Consider the following 17,419-nt stretch of genomic DNA (forward strand, 5'->3'; position numbering starts at 1 on the left):
TATGATACTTTTGATTTCGTTTATATATTTGGGGACCTTGAATTAAAACAGCGAGTTGTCTTTTACTATGTTTTCACTTTCACGGTTTCACTTGATCTACAACCTGATGCAAAGGAAAGAAAAAAATAATCTAAAAAGAGCTATAGCAGTTAGAAACTTTTTGTCAAATCAAATATCAAATTGGTCTACCCCTTTGTCCCTCCATGTGTCTTAGCTATCTCTCTAGGTCTCACGATAAAGTGCTTTTTTTGGCTGGAAAAAAGTTCTAAGTAAGAATTTAGTGTAATACCTTAAATTGTTCAAAGAATGTGATATTGACATTTATAAGAATTTAAATCATTGCTTGAATTCTATCATCTCTGATTTCAATTTTCATGGCGTAGAGTATTTCTTCGATAAATTTGTAAAATCTATAAGAACCCCTTTTCAACCCCTAAACTATCTTTGTGCACCTTTATTTTATACACTTCATTACTCTTGTGTTGGTCGTTGCCTTGGAAAACGGCTGATTCTGCAGAGTTATTCTTAATTCGAAAGATAATCACCTTTTCTTTTATTTCGAGTAATAACATGTTAGACCTCACTTGTGGATTACACTGGGTCTGCTATTGTTGTTGCAACGTATAATCCTAGAAAAATTAATACTTGTTCGCAACCGTGAAACAATGTGAAAAGTTTCAATATTTGCTTATTTTCCCAGTATAATACTTCAATATTTGTTTATATAATAACCTAATGGAAATAGAAGCTATATCATTTTTCTTTCTCTCTTTCTCTTATTTAGAAAACATACAATTATTAATGTGGCAGTCAAAGTTGCAGGACATACATGAGATATGGGAAAGCAAGAAGGGTCTCTTCTTCTAAAGCAAGAAACAATAATTAGAGCACATGGGACATATGCCATTCAAATTCATTATATGTCAAAAGACTTACCAAATAAAGCTATTTTGATAATTATTTCATGCAGATAAAGAGGCTTGCATAATTAAGTGGAATGGAGGTGACCTATAAGTGGGACAAGAAGCTTCTTAAGAAAAACAATCTAATCACACTGGATTAGTTGGTTCGTTCATTAGTAGTCAAATTTATCACTAGTAACAACCCGAATATACATGCCATTACCATCCTTAAAAGTAAGTATTAGGCCAAAAAATAGCTTGAGATGGTAAGGGGAAAACCAAGAGGGTATTCTTCTAATTGTTTTGGAAGAACAGGAAGCAAAGCTTTGAACTTTTAACACTGAAATCTTATGCAGTATCGTATAATACAGTCAAGGACAAGGAAACATTTGGCAAGTAAAGAACCCAATCTGTAACACTATGTAAAGAGGGAAATTTTAAAAAAAATATGTGAATCCTTGGGTCAATTACCAGAATGAGTGAAAAACGCACATCTTTAAGAGGCATATAGCATTCTTTCCAAACCAACAAATGAAAGAGAACGAACCAGAAAAGATAAAAGGTAATCTCTCACTCCGGCGGCTGAAAACAAATAATATATCATTTCTTTTCTTTTTTTCTCATATCCAAATGAAGTTAATTTCTGCAAAAATTCTACCACATCAACAGACCAACCCTACATCTACTCTACAAATTACAGCTCAGGGAAAGACCCATATTCTCGCAACATGTTACAAATTTTTCACTTAATACACCTATATGCATATGTCATGAAGTTCTCCCATTCAATGCTTTTAAGTTAAAAAGGCAGTGGAAAATGCCCTGATCTCAATTTAGTTTCCTTACCTAAAGTAGAAGTAGAATAATGAGAAACTGTGCATGAGCACCATAATGGCTGAACTGATTAAGGTACAAACAACTTCACTTCATGAAGACTCGCTAGTCAAACCACAGAAAGCCATATGTAGGTCTACTAACGCATGACTGACTCTTTAACAAATGAACGTCCACCCGATCTGCACGATCAAGAATGCAAAAAGGAATTAAAGTTAACACCAGAAAAGCTGAAAGAAGCTAGATAGTGGGTCTCAATTGAGTTTAGCACTAAAACATACGAATATTCAAGATGGATGTTCATGAATCGAGCATTTTCTTTGCTTTGCGACAGTGTTAGAGAGCCTTCAATAACTTGATCTTGCTCTACGTCCAAGGGCTCATAGAAGTAAACCAATGTCTGCAATTTCATGTCAGAAAATGTAAACCATGAACACATGCACCAATTTCTTCTGAGAAGAGCCGATAGAAAAGTGGGAGATAACCATAATTTTCTTCCAAACAGGATTATCACCATTAGTTTATCAAAAGGGAAAAAAGGCTAAATATATCCCTCTACTTTCGGATATTGTCTACATTTAACTTCCATTATACTATCCGGTCAAATTTACCCCTATCATCAGCAAACTTTTAAAAATTACTTGATTTGTTAAATAATCCAAAATCTCTCAATTTCCTTTTATTTAAATCACTTGTTGTTCTTCTTGCTCCACTATTTTCAGAAATTACTATTGATGTGAATGCTAAAGGTACTAGACTATACAAATTATTCATGGATATTTTTAATTACCGATGCACCCACTTTTCTTGTGATAATGGGTTTGGAATTGATTTAAATTTTATTTATTTTCAACATATACACACCATAGAATTCAGTGGGTCTATTTTTTGTATATTATATGCAATTGATCATCATGTATGTACATGTATATTCGAATATATTTTGTTATAATCTGGTTAGTATAGAGTTCGATCAATTAACTTAAGAGTGTATAATGCGTAGGAATTTAATTAAAGCAAAGTTGAATTCGACAAATGTAAAGTCTCCAAGGAACTTCAACTACTATCACTAAAACTTGCAAAGTCTCCATACCTTTGGTGCAACGAATTCATTAAAGTTGGGATGTTGTAAATACTTTTGGAATTTAGACAAGCTACCTAATTTCTTTCTCTTATTTTTTTTCAATTAAGAAAGCTAATGCCAATTGTTTTGAAAATAGTGGATCAAGAAGAAGAATAAGTGACTTGATTAAAATGATTTGGGAGATTCTGGGCCACCTGACAGACTGAGGAGTAATTTTTAAAAGTTTGTTGATGGTAGGGGTAAATTTGGCTAGATAGTATAACGGTAGGGGTAAATTTTGGCCGGATAGTATAACGGAGGTTAAATGTAGGCAATATCCGAAAGTAGAGGGGTATATTTGGCCCTTTTCCCTTATCAAAATATGAAGTTATTCCATCTAAGAACCAATGTTACTACAACCAAATATCAAAAATTAGACGCAGATTGTTGATTAACCATGAATTCTCACTGTTCTATGCCTAACTTTCATTCCGATTAGCCAAAAAGCAAAGAGTTGAATATTATATTTTTGGGGAAGTATTTACAGGACCTGTTGCCAGTGTGTTGGGGGATCCTCTGGTGCAGTTGACAAGACAAGCGCTTCATTAGGATTGGGACGTTTCTTTCTGTGATTGCCCTCCGAGATGTAACTGGTTGAAGACTGAACAAATGACGGTGGCACACCATTGTTCAAAGGTAATACTGCGGGGCCAGTAAACTCCACATCGAACCAGAAAGCAAAACCATGAAAGGGGGCTGAAACAAAAGAGAATCAGGCCATGCGACCACTTGGTGAACACTAAGTAGAAAAGCACAAATCATCTCTCCCCAACAATTCTAATGAAGAGGAACAAGAAAGATAAATATCAAAACAGATGTAATAAAAGAAAGCCATGAGCTAACAATTTTGCACACACATTCAGAAAATGAAATTTTTTATTGGGGGTGGGGGTGGGGGGAGGGGGCAGGGGGGAGGAGAGCAGTTGTACCTCGCATCATTGACTCAAATTTAAATCTGGTTGTGATGGACTCTAATTCCTGAATGGTCACCGTATAGCAGTCCACATGCTTCACCTGCGGTTAAGTTGAAGGGAAATGAGTCCAAAATGAGAAAGACCGATGGTACTGCACTAGTGCATGAGATACAAGAGCTAAAAGAAATAATCGAGCATAAAGCACATAATCCCAGAACATTCTAAATTCCTGAAGATTTTGATATAAATATTGGACCGTACTTGAAATTGCAAACACCCCAATTCTGCCAAAATAACTGTGAAGACTCTAGAACCCAACGCAATTCATACATCATCCATACCACGACCAAAAGCAAGATCCCTTACCTTCTTCACAATCAGTAAGAGCATGCATTACCTTGGCAGTTCTGAAGGACATAATTATCATGCAAACGGACAAGTCACAAACATCAGCTGGTAGAGGAAGTACATGGGTAATTGGAGAATCAAATCATCACTTAAAACATTGTGACAAACATAATAGACATTGCTACATGTGAGTAAATTAAATATCAGATAACAATTAAAAAAAGAATAAAGAAGATCATTCCAGTCACAACTAAACAGTCAAACTGCTCTTAAGATATGTTTTGAAGAGGAAATACCCTGCGGGAGCACCTTTACTATAATGAATCACACCACTGAAAACAACTAAAAACATTTGATTATCTCACTTACATAAAGGAGCTCCACCTCCCTCCCCCCCACAAAAAAAACCTCACAAAAGAGAAGAAAAAGGTTCTGTTTTCCCTTGGGAATGACAACCGTAAGAATAGATGTGGGTGTTTATTTCAAGCAACTAATTTCCATGAACCGTCAGCTGTTTCCTTAATCCCTAATTTTTAGAAGTCACGTCTATAGTCGTACAGCTCCGGAATCTTCATGTTGCGCAACAATTCAACAGAACCTGGATGGAATGGTTGAGCTATGGAGTGACCCTTAATACATGATTATCAACTTAGATTCTACATTTTTTACTTTTCATAGAGAAGCTAAAAAAATTTCAATATAGTTCCTCTTTACCAGGAAGGCATTCCATTCCAATGATCTAATTCATCCCCTCTACTTCTACCCCACCCCCACGCCCCAACCATTAGGGCGAAAATTTTTACAACCAAAAAAAAAAAAGAGCTAGTATTGGTGTATAACACCTCCAAGGCTCAATCAGCAGCAATCTTCCAACTATGAACTCGAGTGCATAGTCCTACTTATCCGGACTTCACATGTTGGGGCAACAATACAATGAGCTAAGATTACAATCCAGCGATCTGCAGAATCCAACAATCCTGCAATCTGCAGAAGTGATCCATAATACTGGTTATGTACTTAGATTATACAATCTTTTCCTTCATATAGCTCCTCTTTACCAGGAAGGCACCACTCTCTTGATCTTATGTCTCTCTTCTACAACCCCCCCCCCCCGCCAAAAAAAAAAAAGAAACCCGCAGGGTGGAAACCAAAAATTGAAAAAGAAATAGTCAGTATTGGTACAAACACCTCCAGGCCTCAGTCGGGGCATAGTAATAGGGATTTCAAAACTCCTCCCAAAAACACCTAAAGGAAATAGTCAGTAACACCTCCAGGCCTTAGTCAGGGCATAGCCATGGGAGTTTCAATCTTCTAAATATGTAGTGTGAAGTTAGAAACCAACGGAAAAAACTAAAACGGAAGAAACAGAATGGAAAATTGCAACTTAGGTGACTTTTTTTTAATTTTACTCATGATACCTATTTAGGCACATATACCCTTCTATTTACAGCATCCATAACATTTTTTTAAAGAATACGAACTTGCAAATGATTCAGACACAGAAAGTGCAATTTAGCTCCAGAAAAAGGGGGACGAAATGGAGTGCAATTATCCCAGATAGATAACCTGCATGTCCACGTCAACTCCAAAGCACTTTAATGTCAATCAATCTAACTGATAACCATATGTACATCCACAATTAACAGCTTGAGAATAGCATCATCATTTTTACAACTAAAGAGATCTAGCAAAAAGAGTGAAATGAGAGACAACAAATTCCTCAGGGAGAGAAAGAGAGGCTGAATATCTTGTGATTTGGGCAGATATGCATGACGAAGAGAAATGGAAAGAAATGGAAAATGAGAATGGGGAAAAGAGGGGAGAGCAGAGATAGTGTGAAATTTGGAGAAAAGCACAAAAGTTCGGAAAATCTGGCCCTAGTTTATCATAATCATAACAGCAAAGATAGAAATATCACAGCAGCTATTCAATACCAAGAGATCCAAGCTATAAGGTACCAGCTTTCTGACATACACGTACCATGAATCCACTACTGTTGTTTAACTAACTATGATTGGTCGATTCAGTGGAGCAAATCGTAGGAACAATTTCCAGAAAGAAAAAAAATTAAAAAACTAAAATCAAAGAGATACCAAATTTGAAATAAACAAGCAAAATTGACTGAGGTCAGATGTCAGACAGTTTGGTCAGTTAAACTAGTTCCAACTGAACAGAAATCACAGAAGCGATGAGACTGATGCTTCCACAAGAAAATGTACCATCATACAGCACTTCACAAAAATGTGACAGCTCCAGTGACTAGGCATAAAAGCCACGATATAGTAAGTTAAGAGGAACAAGCAATTCAGCGTCTGACACTGATAAATCTTTTGATATGCTTGGGATTAAGAGTAGTTGTTGTCATTGTCGTTTGGCACACATAATAGACAGCAATTTGAAACCCAAAAAGAACCGAACTTGATGGTACTAACCACTTGTGGCCATGTCAAAACATTTTCAACAGTGATTGTCTCCACTGACGGCTCTTCAAATGCACACTGCTTTGCTAACGGCATTATAGCTGACACTGCAAAAAATGGAAGTCCAACTGAATCTAATGGAGAAACCCGTAGAAAGAATCAAAAGCAACATTTGCATTTAGCAACTCATCTTTGTTCTTTTAGGTGTGTTTGCCCCACTCCCACAAAGTTTAAGGTTCACGTTTACTATACAGCTCTCAGCACATGATAGATAACACCTTTCTTTCTATCTTTTTTTTCTTTTTGGTCTGTGTGTGTGAGATCAGTAATGTATCACCTTTACTAGATAAGGAAGGTTAATAGATGAAACAACACTTTCAATGACATTACAAAAATCTAAGAACTGGAGAATCAACTGTATAATCAAAAGATGGTCGAATCCAAATAAAAATGGTATACAAACCAGCAAGTCTGAAGACATTAATATTTAAACAAGTTTAACCACTGTACTCACCAGGAAAGCACACAGCAAAAACTATTCAAGGACTCGACTTCAGTGCAAGCGAGGTGTATTAGTATATTTAGCCACTCAGTGCTACTAACTACTCTATTTTTGTTTCAATAGAAAAAGAAATTCCTTTATCGAGGTTAAGCATATTCGCATCTACGTGGAAATCCAGATGCGTGTCAACGACGGAGAAGAGAAAAATAACTGGAGGATTGAGCAAAGAGATAAGCTTTAAACACAGCTCGATGAATAATGATATAATAAATCAAAACTTTGAATTTTACATGTCAAACTTAATAAAATGACTAAATGTCATACAGAAATCCTATAAGTTATATTAGTTAACATTAGTTATATATCATATAAGGAGAGTGTCATATAACGAAATAAACTACCAGAATTGATCCGCGTTAGGAACCCATAATTCATCCAATAAAATACAAGTGGATCTAATTTGCATTATGAAGAGAAATCACTTCACTATGGCAAGGAAATGTGTAAGTGTAACAACAGATATAATCATGAGTATTACAACATATACTCACTGTCAATTCCATAAACGTTACGCCAGAAATCAACGCTTTCGCCATACCGATCTGGATGTGTCACGGGTGCCATATAGAGCTGCAGAGAGAAGAAACGAATATTAAAATGACTTTCTACTCTTTCATATCATTAAGTGGTGGAAAAGTAAAATGCTATTATAATCATCAGACGGGTCTAGATCCTTGGGACTTGTTCAAGATGAACAATGCAGTACCAATTTTTAAAGAAGTAAAGGATTTTATTCAAAATGCATCAAGAAGATGCATAATTGCATATCAAAGATTAGCTCATATACAACATTTTACACTACCAAGGAGCAGATACAATCCAAAATAATGTCAGGTGCCTGATTTAGCCAACTAAAAAGGTTTAACTAACACCTATCTTTAAGGTCATGATTAGGAGTTGTGATACCATCAAAACATCTGTGATTCCTTTCATTCCAAATACACCAAAAAATACAAGCTGGCACCATTATCCAGACACTATTGATGGATTTCCACCTCTCCATGTACACCAGCCCTCATAGGCTTTCTTTACATTAGCATGACCCAGGCAACATCAGAAATTGAGAAATACATGTTACAGATATCTGCTACACCTACAACGAAGTAGGAGATGACTGACACTCTTTGATTCCATCTGACACGTATAGCACCCATTCAGTGTCTGAATACATCTCCTATGGGTGTCTTGAGTTAAGCATGCTTCGTAGAGGGTGGTTCAGCTAAAGCACTTGACCTTAGTGGGAAGTTTAGTCTTCCAGATGAGCTTCCATGGCCATTTTATCAATCAGGTCTTTGTTGGACATAGATGAGAGGAACCTTCCTTAGAATATGAATATGTTCCAAGAGCTTATCTCATCTTATTCTAAATGAATAGACCACCATTTATAATACAACTGCTTCATATTATGTCTTGGCAATGCAAGTATCAGCATGTGTTTTCTTCAATGAGTAAAATTATGAAGCAGATGTTAAGAGAGTGGATTTTTTTTGAATAACTACAGAATATCTGAGTCTTTGCCGCATAACTACAAATAGCTGAACCTAAATTCTAATAATACAAATACACTATTCGCTCAAAAAAAAGAAGCAAAAGGAGGATAGTACACACACACACACACACAGAGGATAACTCCCAACAAATTTCCAAGCTCACATAAATTAGGAATGGAGTATGACTACCGTTGCAATTGACGGAAGAATAAGACCTCCAGGTTTCAGCCAGCGGTCTCTAGCAGTAATAACACTCCCCAGCATGCTCTGCAAGGTACGACAAGCATAATACATGTGGCGTAAGAAACACAAAAGTTTAAGAAGTCATGGACTCACACACAATACATTTAAAAGGTAACACCACGTCAAACTAGACGTAGGTGCTCCTCAGTGCCAAGTCAGCCTTCCTCCATAAGAGAAGCATTTTTTCACAAAAAGACTACAAGAGAAGCATTTTAATGCAACTGTCTATCCATTATTACCTCATAAAGAAGCATGTAACCCATCCATTCTGAAACTATAACATCAACTTCTTCATCAATTTCAACATCCTGAACTAACCGAAAAGTATGATATGATCATTAGTCACCACGGTCAAATCTTATAAGAACAAGAGTTTTATTCATCCATAACAAGGAGATTCAATTATAACAAAGTTAAAAATGTCAACTTTTCCATTTATGACAATTATGGAATTTCAGAGGTACTGAGAACAATACATCTTCTCTCTTTTTAAATGCTTGAAAGCAATGTTTGAGGGGCATTGGCATCAAGTAGTAACTTAATGCCACTGAATATCAACACCTATTCACTTCTCCCCTAGGTTCTTCCTCTTTATCTCTGACTTCATGAAATGGGAAGATTAATGATTCTAGGACCTGGTACAGCTAAAATGTCAGTCTACGGGATGCTAGTTCATAGAAAGCTCTCTTTTCATATCACCCAAGATTTGAAGCATATTTTAATGGCTGTTGGTTAGAGATAGATCTTTAGTGATTTTGTTATTTTGCAGTCAATTTACAAGAAGTTATCCATACATCTTCACCCAAGTAAATAAATGTGTCACTAATACTACTTCACTTTTACTACATATTTAAGAAGCCAGTCACAGAGGTTTTCTTATTTTTGAAAAGAACATAGAAGCTTTCTTATTGTTTAGTAATTTGGATAAATGATTGCTGACAGGGTACAGCTCATAGAACATCTACTAGGGTTACGCAATCCCCAAGAAACTCATGCATTTAGCACACACAGCTCATATCGCCTAGTCCAAATACCTACAATTCAAAGAGAAAATATAAAATGGACCAACTTGCAATAACATTAATCAAATTTTGCAGTCACGCCTTTTTACCCGTCCAATTCTTTCCCACTGTTTCGCACTTCTCACTTACTTCACAAGTTCAAGGCCTTGAATTTTAACTTTTACTGCATTTCCTAATACTCATCTTTGAATCAACAAAAGAAAAGAAAAAAAAAGAGAGGAGAAAATAACTACAAAAGTGGAGTAGTTAAAGGGTGTGAAGGATGAGTAATTTTGTTAAAAATCATCGCATCAAAACTAAAAATGTATAAAGTAGTATTAGGGCCATTTTGCTTTTGATAGTCAAAAACTCATTGCAGTTCAGGTTTTCCAAAGAGATGTACTGATAATTTATAAAAGCTGACTATTTTCATCTGTTAACTAACTTCAATTGTAATTAAAAAAACTGATTTAATCAAAAAACTTTAATTTAAAAGGTCAAACCAAAAACAGCGCTACTAGTTTCTATCAGCTTAAACTTTTGGAAGTGAAAAACTTTGCCATGTTTGAGATGAATGCCTACTTTCTAACATTTTGGCGCTGAAAGAGCAACATTTAGGTTCAATGTGACAAAATATTTCAATCGCATTCGAGTCTAAATAGCTAATTCACTGGCATCATCAATACAGGGCATCACGCTGCAGCTTTCAGAAAACTATTTCCACAAGACGTAACCAGAATCTCTGCAGACCATACCAATCAAGACTCTAGGTAAAAGCTCCGGAACCGAGGGATTTCCTTGCTCAAAATGAATTTAAAGCCAAACTTCATTCATATTCCATTAAGCAAATAGCCATGATCTAGTCACCCTTTGGTTCAACAAGTTACCAAGCTATTCTCAATAAGGAATTTGATTTTTCCTGAAGAACTAAGTCCCTGTCACCTCTTATCTACAAGTATAAAACAGCATAAACAGGTGGAAGAATTCTGAATATGCCAGATCAAGCAATGCTTGATCTTAGAGCCCAAAATAAACACTTGAGTATGATAAATTGATTAAAGGTTTTGCCTATGACCTGGCAATTCTTTCACATACAAGCGAAGTGAATGTTAAGGATCTTCACTTCCCTCAAGAAAAGCATTTTAATCAAGTTAAGCAACAGAAGTAGCCAATCTTCTAAGGGTGAATAACATCCACTCTAAGTAGCCAAAACAAGGGAAATGTTTAGACTGGAACATACCTCGACCCGCCCATGCAAAACAATAACTTTGTCAGATAGGTTGTTTGCCTTCACAATTTCATTTGCCTGGACAACCACAAAAAAGGGATGTAAATGAGGTTTGAGTTGAAATATTTCACATAGTTCCTAACAATCAACAAAAAATATTTCGCATAGTTCCTGTAGAAAAAAACAGTGGAAGAGATCTTTAGAATGTCCAGCTACTAGGGTGTTTCCTTCATATATTATGGTTTAATAATGTTTTACACGTGTTCTAAAAGAGGAAAGGATAGAAACTTGCAGGAATCTCTCCAGTTCATCCTAATTGGCATCGTTGAAAGTCAAGAAAATAACGTAATAATATTTTTAGAATTATCTAAATTTACGGAACTTGAGGAGAGAGTATTATCTAGAATTTTCATAAGATATCCCAAAATATTTTGTACTTAAACACTGGAAAATATTATTAATTACCTTGTTGTACATAGGCTCAGAAGAGCATGACTCTTATATAAGAAACCTCTATATCCCCAAAACCCAAAATTAAGCACGACAACAAGACAAATTCTCTCATTTCCTCTCTTATTTTCACACGGTATCAAAATCTGTCTTTGTAGTGGTATTTTTAAGAGCAAAAACCACAAAAAGCGACAAAGGTCCATAGGAGAAAAGACCTCTGCTATCCCTCAAAACTCAGCCTTCTACCTTCATGCTTTCTGCCCCTCTTCCTTCAGCACAGCCAACTTTAGTGCATAACCCTAACTCCAGTGGATACTGGATACCCATGTTATCCTGGGGCCCTCCTTGGCCCAAGAGACATTTTTTTCCTTCATCCTCCTTTACCCAAGGAGAAATCGGCAAAATAAGCGACAGCAGCAACCTCATCCGACACTGTGGCAGCCCTATGTCTAACTAAGTTTATTTTCTTCTTTCTTCTTGATCTTTGTTGTCATCTTCATCTGGCCATCAGTTTGGTTTCAACTTCGCGTTTAAAGTACCTGCCAGACTTTGATCAGATTTTTACCGTACCAGCAGCAGCAGCATGTCAGATTGACACCGATCTGGTGAAGAAAACGAAGAATCAACATAACTCGGTAACATACCCCAATTGACACAACAAAGATGGTTTGGAGTAACAAATGATTTCTGCCAATGAATATCTGTTTGCTTCCTGTTTTTTATAAGTAAATATTTGATTGATTGCTTGTGGAATGCAATGGTCGCTCCTGAGCTAATCTGAGGAAGTATTGGAGGCAGGCCAAAGTAAGGTACGGTTGTTTCTATGCTTGTGTTTATAGGAAATAGGCTGCCTTTGCCGGGTTGAGTTGCTAAGTCATGCATCTAAAACTCTGTCAAATTACTGAATTTGCAATACGAGCTAGGATGTCCTAGAATGATTCACAAACCTATGCATATTCAAGCATATTTCGCAAGTGAATTACCCCATTGCACTTTTTTTTTTATGTAAGGTAAAGTTTATTGATCTATTTCAGTGAAAGCTGGAAAAGAGTACATCCAAATTTCCAAATAGAACATCACAGAGAGTGTAATGAACTAATAAATCCAACATGGCTTCAAGCTGAATTACCCCACTGTACTTCTGTCAAAAGCACTTCGTTCCGTACCTTAATTGCCAATCCATTCTCTTCAACTCATACGTGACACCTATCCCTCTACCTGTTCTCAGGTTTCCAACCATTAGTCCTCCCATAGAAACAGTTTTTTCATTTTTCCATGAAACTCATGTTTGTTTCATCCTACCAACATGTAAAAACTGAAAATAAACACTTCTTCCTTAAGTAATCTTTGGCCAACTACATAGTGCACAATTTGCCTTCAGTGCGGCAACTGGAAGTTCTTTAGAGAACTTATCACCATGTTAGATATTGAATGTTTTGCAAGCTCTTTAACTTGATAAGCAATGAGTTAAACCATGAGCGTTTGAAATCTTTAAGTAGTAGGACCACATCATAAACCATCATTGTCGTCAGTTGCCTCACTACAAGCAGTTCTTTAGAAATTTATCAAATATAAGGTTAAGTTAAAAAAAGGAGTATTCGAAGTTTCTGCAAGCCTAGTAAATGATGCACTACATCATAAGCACCATAATGGAGCAGTCGATTCTCCCAGAACTCATCAACCATATAAAATGTGCATGGAAACATAACTGTGAGCTCTGTGAAAACTAATTTGTAGCATGAATGGACTTAGATGGATTATGCCTGTCTACAAATGACCTTCTAAGGTGCTGGAATAATGAGAGAGGTAGTGTCAGACAAAAGAAATGATGGAACATGACCCAGCTTTCATATGGTGGACTGTTTGGAAGGAAAGAAGTGCAGGTGCTTTGAAGATAGATGCAACTCAGTTCAGATGATAAAGATGAATTCTATACTGGTATTTCATTTTTGGCGTAAAGAGAACTATGTAAATGAAGCTGAAAAGCTGAATCTATGCTAGATTTCATAGAATCCTTGTAAGATGAACAAGGACATATTTTTGTTCTTATTGAAACTGTAAATATAGCTACCAACACAGCCTTTGTGCTGCTGATTTATATAATGTCATCTCTCAAAAAGAAAATAGGAAAAAAAAAAGGAAAGAAACATTACTCGCTCATCATAGAATCTAAATGCTAAAATAAATAGAACAAGCTTCAGTGGACATCTTTTTTTTAATGGACATCTTCAATAACAAAAGAAAACAAGTACCTGGACAGCTATATCACTTGCATCAACAGCATACACCTGGATAAAAGAACATCTGCCTGATAAGTATTATATCTGGAATATCCAAATTAAAGGAAATACCAATGAAGCAAACAAAAAGTTCGCTTTGCATCAAGAGCTCATTTGGCCCACCAAAAACCAGCGTAGCAAGAAAGTAAAACACATCATAGATGCGACATTATTTTGAAAAAGGATAAAAAACACAGATCTCCCAAAGCGATGGCAACGCAATGAACAATCAAAAACTTTGTCATAGCTGTTTTTCTGCAAGAAGGCTGGGGAAACAATCAATCATATATTTTATCACCATGATCGGATGAATAATTCCCGGGTATTCATTCTTCTGCATTGGTGTATAAAAGTCAATGCCTTCAACAATCCAGGATCACATGTTTGGTAGAAATAAAAATCTTGGATGACTCTCCCAGGATCCTTTTTTTTTTTTGGGAGCATTTGATAGGAGAAAAGCGACTAGCCTTACAAGGAAGAAGGTTCACCAAAGCATAGATTTAACCATTTGCTCAAGCTTTAAACTATGGAGCAAGGACAAGTAAATTCCATCTTCTCTTGACTTGTGACTTTCAGGATGAGCTAAGCTTGTACAGATGGATGGTTTTGAATATGGCATATTTTTTTGATAATGGTAACATGTATATTAATAAATAAAACAGCACTAGAGCAGTGCCAAGTCATATTTACAAGGAAAACAAAAACCAGCTATGACAACCTAAGATTATAGTGCACCTATCAGGTCTACTAAAGATTCTGCCTGAATAAGGCATATACTATCCTGCTTTTGTATATTCTTGCATATCCCGATTTTTACAAGCTTTGGCATCTCGTTGGTGCCCGGTAAATGGAATTCACACTGTTATGTACCAAGATAAAGAGTGTGCATACTATGAAGATACAGAAAGTGTTGACTGCAATCTAGCATAGGCATCTACATCCGGTAAATATTCCAGTGACAAATACGGAACATGTCACAATTTTCATGTTGCCTACTTTTTCTACTTCTACTATTTAGAAATGTATTACAATCCAGGGTGAGTTTGTATATTGTATACATAGACAAGTTCATACATTTCCTCAAAAGTTAAGAGATACGGAATTTTTTTATGGAAAAAGGAGAAAAAAATGAGCCATGGAAATAACAACTCCATCGGGTAAAATGAACTCAGATTGATGAAGTTTCAGCTAAAAAGGACTTAAAGATATCTTACTCGTCTTGCACCTGCCTGAGCACAAAATATAGATAGGATACCAGTGCCACATCCAACATCAACAACAACCTGGAAAATGTAAATTCAATTATACTGTAGGTATAGACAGGAACTCTGTAATGAAACCATAAAACAGGTAAAGAATCGTGCAAGGCTTAGGTAGCAATACAATGTGAGATCTGATAAATTTTAGGAATATCATCTGGTGCACAAGGAACTATTCGGATAGTCGGCTTACTTTTCCAGCAATGTAGTTTTGATGCTGAAAAATTGCATTCCTATAACTTTCAGTCCGCGCACGATCCTGTAAATTCCAGCCATAAATTAATATGTCCTTTATGCATCTAAATATATTTGAAAGCATAAACACAATGGAAAAGGGCAATAGACAATCAAGTGCAAGTAAAATAATTAAATTGCCTAAAAGACAAGGAGTAAAATGATTTTTCAACACAATTCAAAATATGTGATCTAGCCTGGAAAAGATAACATTTTTTCAGCGATGGTAAGCCAAGAAGTTATGATATATCCAAGGCATGCTATAAATCTCCAACTTACTACTTAAACTTCTGCTGCTCTGCAAAGTAATACTACCCTCTTGCAATTTAGATGACACTCTATTTAGGAGTATCCCAAAATATTTAGCAGTATTCCTTTTTTATATAACTTTCACAATTTTCAGGAATTCAAATTTTTGAACTTTAGTATGATGTTTCTTTATCAAACTATCCATTAACTTGATATTTTCTCCGACTATCAATAGTATAATATACAATTCAAATTAGCATATTAAACTACTTTCCAAGTCAGTTACTATCATATAAAATGAGACAGGAGGACTATAAAGTTTGAATTACACTATCCCCTCCGAAGTTTGTACACACTCCCAGTGAGCGTAGATAATTATATATATTCGGGATGGACTTCCCATGGCATGGACTTGCCTTACTTACTGATTTTTATATATATATATATATATATATATATATATATATATATATGTGGGGACATGTATAGCTGTATGCATGCCAACCAGTCTAACATGTATACCCAATTAATCCTATAACTCTGTAACTTCAACTCCTCAGGCTTACACTCCCTAAAAGCTAATTCTTGGGATGTGTATACATGCCAAACCAGTCTAGCATGTACAGCCACTCCGAAAGCACTCTTCCATTAAAACCATCTTATTTTAGTTATGTGTTACATCTAGTTCTCAATGCTGCGAGGAAATTAACACTCAACCATCAATGTACTTTAACCTGTTATAGCATGTTGCCTTTGCTTCCCATTTATTTTTAGGTAACTACCATTAACCCTTATTATATAAGTTTACCTACAATTACCGTTTAGGTGACCCAATTGTGTAAATAATTTTTACACCGTCAGTTCATAAAACTTAAACTCATTTGAAATATGTATAATACTGTCAAACCTCTTTATAACATAAATAAATCGGTTCCAAGGAAAACTTAACCCTTATAGTGAAATGTTATTATAGAGGAGATCCGCAATGTAACAACGAGATCTTTTTAAAAAATGGTACCTTAATCATTTCTTCGTGAATGCCAACATGAGCGTATGAGTTGAAATACGCCGTATCAAACTCTGTACAAGGAGGTGTAGGTTTTTCCCTTTCCTCCTCCTCGTATTCGTTCTGTTGCTGATGTTGTTGCCATTGAACAACCCTAGGAGCACCGTCGCTACCAGTAACGCCGCTTCTACGGCCACGTGACCTGCCGCGGCTGACCCTACGTACTCGATGACCGCTTGAGATTCCGGCGGCGGAAGAGACGGCGCCGTCGTGGTGGTAGCCGTTTGTGTAACTGCCGTCTGTTGGTTGGAACATTTTTTGTCCCCGCGAGCTCCTCTGAGTTTCAGTCTATCACTCTCTGTCCCACCGGCCGAAGCTATAATATTAAGACAGAACAGAAAGAGAATGAGAAGGGCCAACTCGTGCGTTTGAATGAGGAAAAAGGTTCAAATTTACCCTTGTATTATCCAGAATTGTTACTTTTGGTCCATAAATGATTTTGCCAATAGCAAATTATCTCGAACTTATCATTGTCAATGTGAAATAAGTAAACTTTACATGTCCAATTTTTCGGAAAACCAATTTACCTCTTAAATTTTGACGACGGTTTAAGATTACCTTAAAATTGACAAGACTTATTCCTAATGAAAGAGATAAAATTACTTTTGTTATAAAATAAAAACTGTAAAGTAAATAAATTAAAGACAAGTATAGAGAAACTAAAATATTATTCAACTTCAATCTTATGTACATAATGAACTGAAAACTCTTCTATTTATAGAAGAAAGGAAACAGTTGCGAGTCTTTTCAAGAAGCAATTGCAAGGCTTTTCAATAAGCAGCTGCGAGACTTTTCTTGAGCTGTTTGTAAGTTGTCT

At 35.9% G+C, this 17,419-nt stretch overlaps 1 protein-coding gene across 1 annotated transcript; it reads right to left on the reverse strand.

Moving 5' to 3' along the window:
• Window positions 1-1,486: 1,486 nt before the first annotated feature.
• On the reverse strand, window positions 1,487-16,977 carry LOC107828900 (putative protein arginine N-methyltransferase 6). Its single transcript, XM_016656287.2, has 13 exons — window positions 16,555-16,977; window positions 15,247-15,312; window positions 15,009-15,077; window positions 13,768-13,803; window positions 11,078-11,143; window positions 9,076-9,144; window positions 8,783-8,860; window positions 7,595-7,673; window positions 6,554-6,648; window positions 3,789-3,873; window positions 3,350-3,555; window positions 2,018-2,136; window positions 1,487-1,918 (listed from the first exon to the last, which is right to left on the reverse strand). Exons 1-13 carry the CDS (start codon window positions 16,855-16,857, stop codon window positions 1,876-1,878), a joined length of 1,314 nt encoding a protein of 437 aa, XP_016511773.1. The 5' UTR covers window positions 16,858-16,977; the 3' UTR covers window positions 1,487-1,875.
• Between the last annotated feature and the right edge of the window lie 442 nt (window positions 16,978-17,419).

Source organism: Nicotiana tabacum, chromosome 12 (assembly GCF_000715075.1).
Source record: "Nicotiana tabacum cultivar K326 chromosome 12, ASM71507v2, whole genome shotgun sequence".
Classification (NCBI taxonomy): Eukaryota; Viridiplantae; Streptophyta; class Magnoliopsida; order Solanales; family Solanaceae; genus Nicotiana; species Nicotiana tabacum.

Bases quoted from the DNA above. Each gene is read 5' to 3' on its own strand.
- LOC107828900 (XM_016656287.2), bottom strand. From the start codon at position 16,857: ATGTTCCAACCAACAGACGGCAGTTACACAAACGGCTACCACCACGAC. The intron at 15,313-16,554 runs GTACCATTTTTT...TGGAATTTACAG, and splicing joins TTCACGAAGAAATGATTAAG to GATCGTGCGCGGACTGAAAG. The intron at 13,804-15,008 runs GTAAGATATCTT...TCTTTTATCCAG, and splicing joins CTCAGGCAGGTGCAAGACGA to GTGTATGCTGTTGATGCAAG.